We start from the raw sequence: 3,148 nt of genomic DNA, 5'->3' as shown, positions 1-3,148 counted from the left end.
TAAGAAATAATCATAAAAGTTTAAAATTAATTTGTTTCTAAATAAGTAAATATTTAGGATGCATGAGAAGTAAAAAGACTAGCAACACCTAACTCGTTTAATCCTAGCTGGAAGAGTGCAAAACCTCCCTATAACTGGATGAATAAACGAGCCAAGGATATCAACTAAGAGAAACTTAAGACACTTAACCTCAGGTTAGGAGATTGATAGGAACAAAAAGAAATGGAGAAGACTCTTATCTTTCCCTTTCCTTGCTTTTTCTTGGAAACCATCAACCCTTGAAAAACTCAGCAAGTCCTAGAACTTCATCAAACAAATATAGTACAGGCTCTCATTGCTTAAGATAAAATTCAAAAGAATCAACTGTCAAACTATAACAACCTAGAAAAGACATAAGATACTTATATATTGGAACTCCATCCACTGCCAAAGGCTGGAGAAAACTCGAAGAAGATAACAGAATAATCCAAACGACTATTTAAGATTTCTTCCCTTTGCAAACTTCACCCATCAGACCCAAGAACTTCTACTGCCAACTACATATACCGAAATAATTCCTTGATATAGTATTCATGTATCAGATTATCCAGAATTAAAGTTTGCTCAAAACAAACTCAGTTGCTCTGCAAAGTGAGCAGGACTTGCAAGACTAAAAGGGTTACAACACTAAAGACAAAACTGGGGAACAACAATGGCTCAAAACTACAAAGCAGATTAACGGTAGCGGCGGAGAGAGAGAGTCTGGTTCCTCTTCCAGGTTGCTCTTCTTGAAGGACGTGCTTTGTGGTGCAGGTGTCCCTTTCCTCGGAGACCCCTGTATTTCTTACCAGCTGAAGTGAGACCACGAAGTTCTCTGTGCTTATGCACTGGGTTGCATATCCAGTTAATCCTTGGATCATTACGGATGGCAGCATGGGCTTGGTCAACCAGGATCACCTCAAAGTACTTGTAGGTAGAATCCTACATTCAACAACATTGCAATTCAGATTTCATAACTTTTTTGAACCAAATATGGAGAAAAGAAAGGATTCAATGGAGACCACAGCATATCAATATCAAAGTAAAATCACCTATTCGAGCAAACAAATATAAAATATCAATGTAGTCAAAACCCAAAAATCAAGCAAACAAATAATTTAAACAACTTAAAATTAGCAATTAATGGTGATTCAGAATACGTAGTTCCTTGTCTGAAGCAAAATAAGGATGCATTAATTTCAGGAAAGGAGAATCAACCAACTGACCTCATTAATCCAGTATGAATTGAGAACCTTAAGGCCGCCCAACTTCCTACCAGCACGCTCCTCAGCAACAGAGCGCTTGCTGCGCTGGAACTTCAATTGGGTAACACCTTGGTTGGTGGGCTTACCATACACAATACCTTTGGGAACAGGCCTCTTCCTTCCACCACGTTTCACACGAACACGGTAGACCACATAGCCCTATTATATAAAGATGACAAGTCATAAGTTAAAACAACCAAACGGAAATCAAGCAAGAAAACATAAAACTTCTCCATAATACTGTTATTTGGCGAACAATAACTGACCACTTGCAGGCCCTTATTAGAAAGATAACTTGTTAGAGCTTGTTTTCATTCCCTGGCACGGAAACTACATATAACTGATGAAAGAATAACCTAATAAGGGAATCCTGGATTTCTCCCCAACCTAGCAACAAGCAGATATAACAGTCAAAGCTATACAATTAGTCTTGAGTTGTCCCCCTTTTATTAGTGTGACAAGTGACTTGTCTTTAGACTTATTTATTTCACCCAAAAATTTCTCGTAGCGTCTAATGCGATGAAAGAATAAGGGAATTCTACGGCCTTTGACAAAGAAACCTATACAAACCAGCACTTTAGTGTACTGGATTTACACCCAACTAGAGCAACAACAAGAGATACTATAGTTAACACGATATAACTAGTCTATAATCTCTTTATTTATTTATTTGGAACAAGAATGTCCCCTGCTTAAGGACAGCAGGCACAAATTGAGAAACGATCCAAATTTAAGAAAACAGTTAAAAAAGAGGAGTGATTACTCTTATTGATTCAATCATCAAATGTCCTGTCACCAGAAGCACTAACCTAAACGGCTTCATACAGATTAGACACACTACTAAAAAGAACAAATCCTATGAGAATTGGCATAGATCAAAATTCAGTAATTAAGAACACAACAAACAAACAGTTACCTGCTTGGCTTTGTAGCCCAAGCGACGTGCTTTGTCGGGACGAGTAGGCCTAGTAACACGGACAATGGAGGGAAGCTGGCGGTACTCCCAGCACCTCACCCTTTGCAAGAACCTCATCACATCAGACTGCTTCTTCCTCCATAACTCCGACACATAAGTGTAAGCACCTGCATTTCCGCAACAATACCAATATAGAAATTAATCCATACTTTCAAATCTAAAACCTTTTCTTTTATTGGTAAATGATGTGTATCCAGAAAAAAAAATATGAGCATATAAATATAAGCATCAAGTGAGTACTGAGGAATATGTACAATATAGAAACACTACAGGTTTCGTAATGTGCTCAAAAAAATCTAACATGACTTCAAATCTAAAACCAGTTAAACAACTCATCTGCTCATAAAGATAGGCAATTATGTACTTAGCGCAGAATTCACTTGAAACTTACACAATTAATAAACCAGATATGTTACATAACCGTTCACAAAAGAGAAGACCCATTTTCCAACATTCAGAGATTTACCGATTCAATGAAAAAAGGCACACACAAAAATAAAAGGAAAATGAGCGATTTTCGACATTTTGAGAACTTTACCCATTGAATCGCTTCTGGGGTGTCTCTGCTTCTCTAGGATGGGTTGTGGAGGGACTAGGGTTTTACAATGTTAACGTTTTTAAACGATTATGACAGACGTCCTCAACTGGGCCTGTAGCTGGTTACTGGGCCAAACACATTCAGTTTGAATGGAAAGGATCTGGGCCTATCTTGTCAGTGGGTTGGGTTTTACCACTCCCCTTTTAAGAAGGGGTCTTTACACATATAGCCGTCTATATTCACTGTTAACTTTTTTTAGCCATATACATAGTTTAGGATAATCTACGCGGTATACCCATTGAAAACATCAGTTAACACCATATACAATTAATATATTTATTTTACTCTGTA

General features: G+C 37.6%; 1 protein-coding gene across 1 annotated transcript; it reads right to left on the bottom strand.

Annotated features, from left to right (window-relative positions):
- On the bottom strand, positions 383–2,858 carry LOC109223437 (60S ribosomal protein L15). Its single transcript, XM_019387742.1, has 4 exons — positions 2,798–2,858; positions 2,200–2,366; positions 1,245–1,442; positions 383–960 (listed from the first exon to the last, which is right to left on the bottom strand). Exons 1-4 carry the CDS (start codon positions 2,799–2,801, stop codon positions 715–717), a joined length of 615 nt encoding a protein of 204 aa, XP_019243287.1. The 5' UTR covers positions 2,802–2,858; the 3' UTR covers positions 383–714.

This window comes from Nicotiana attenuata, chromosome 3 (assembly GCF_001879085.1).
Source record: "Nicotiana attenuata strain UT chromosome 3, NIATTr2, whole genome shotgun sequence".
NCBI classification, from domain to species: Eukaryota; Viridiplantae; Streptophyta; class Magnoliopsida; order Solanales; family Solanaceae; genus Nicotiana; species Nicotiana attenuata.
The sequence above is the reverse complement of the archived record's forward strand: the minus strand, read 5'-3'. Positions and strand labels throughout refer to the sequence as shown.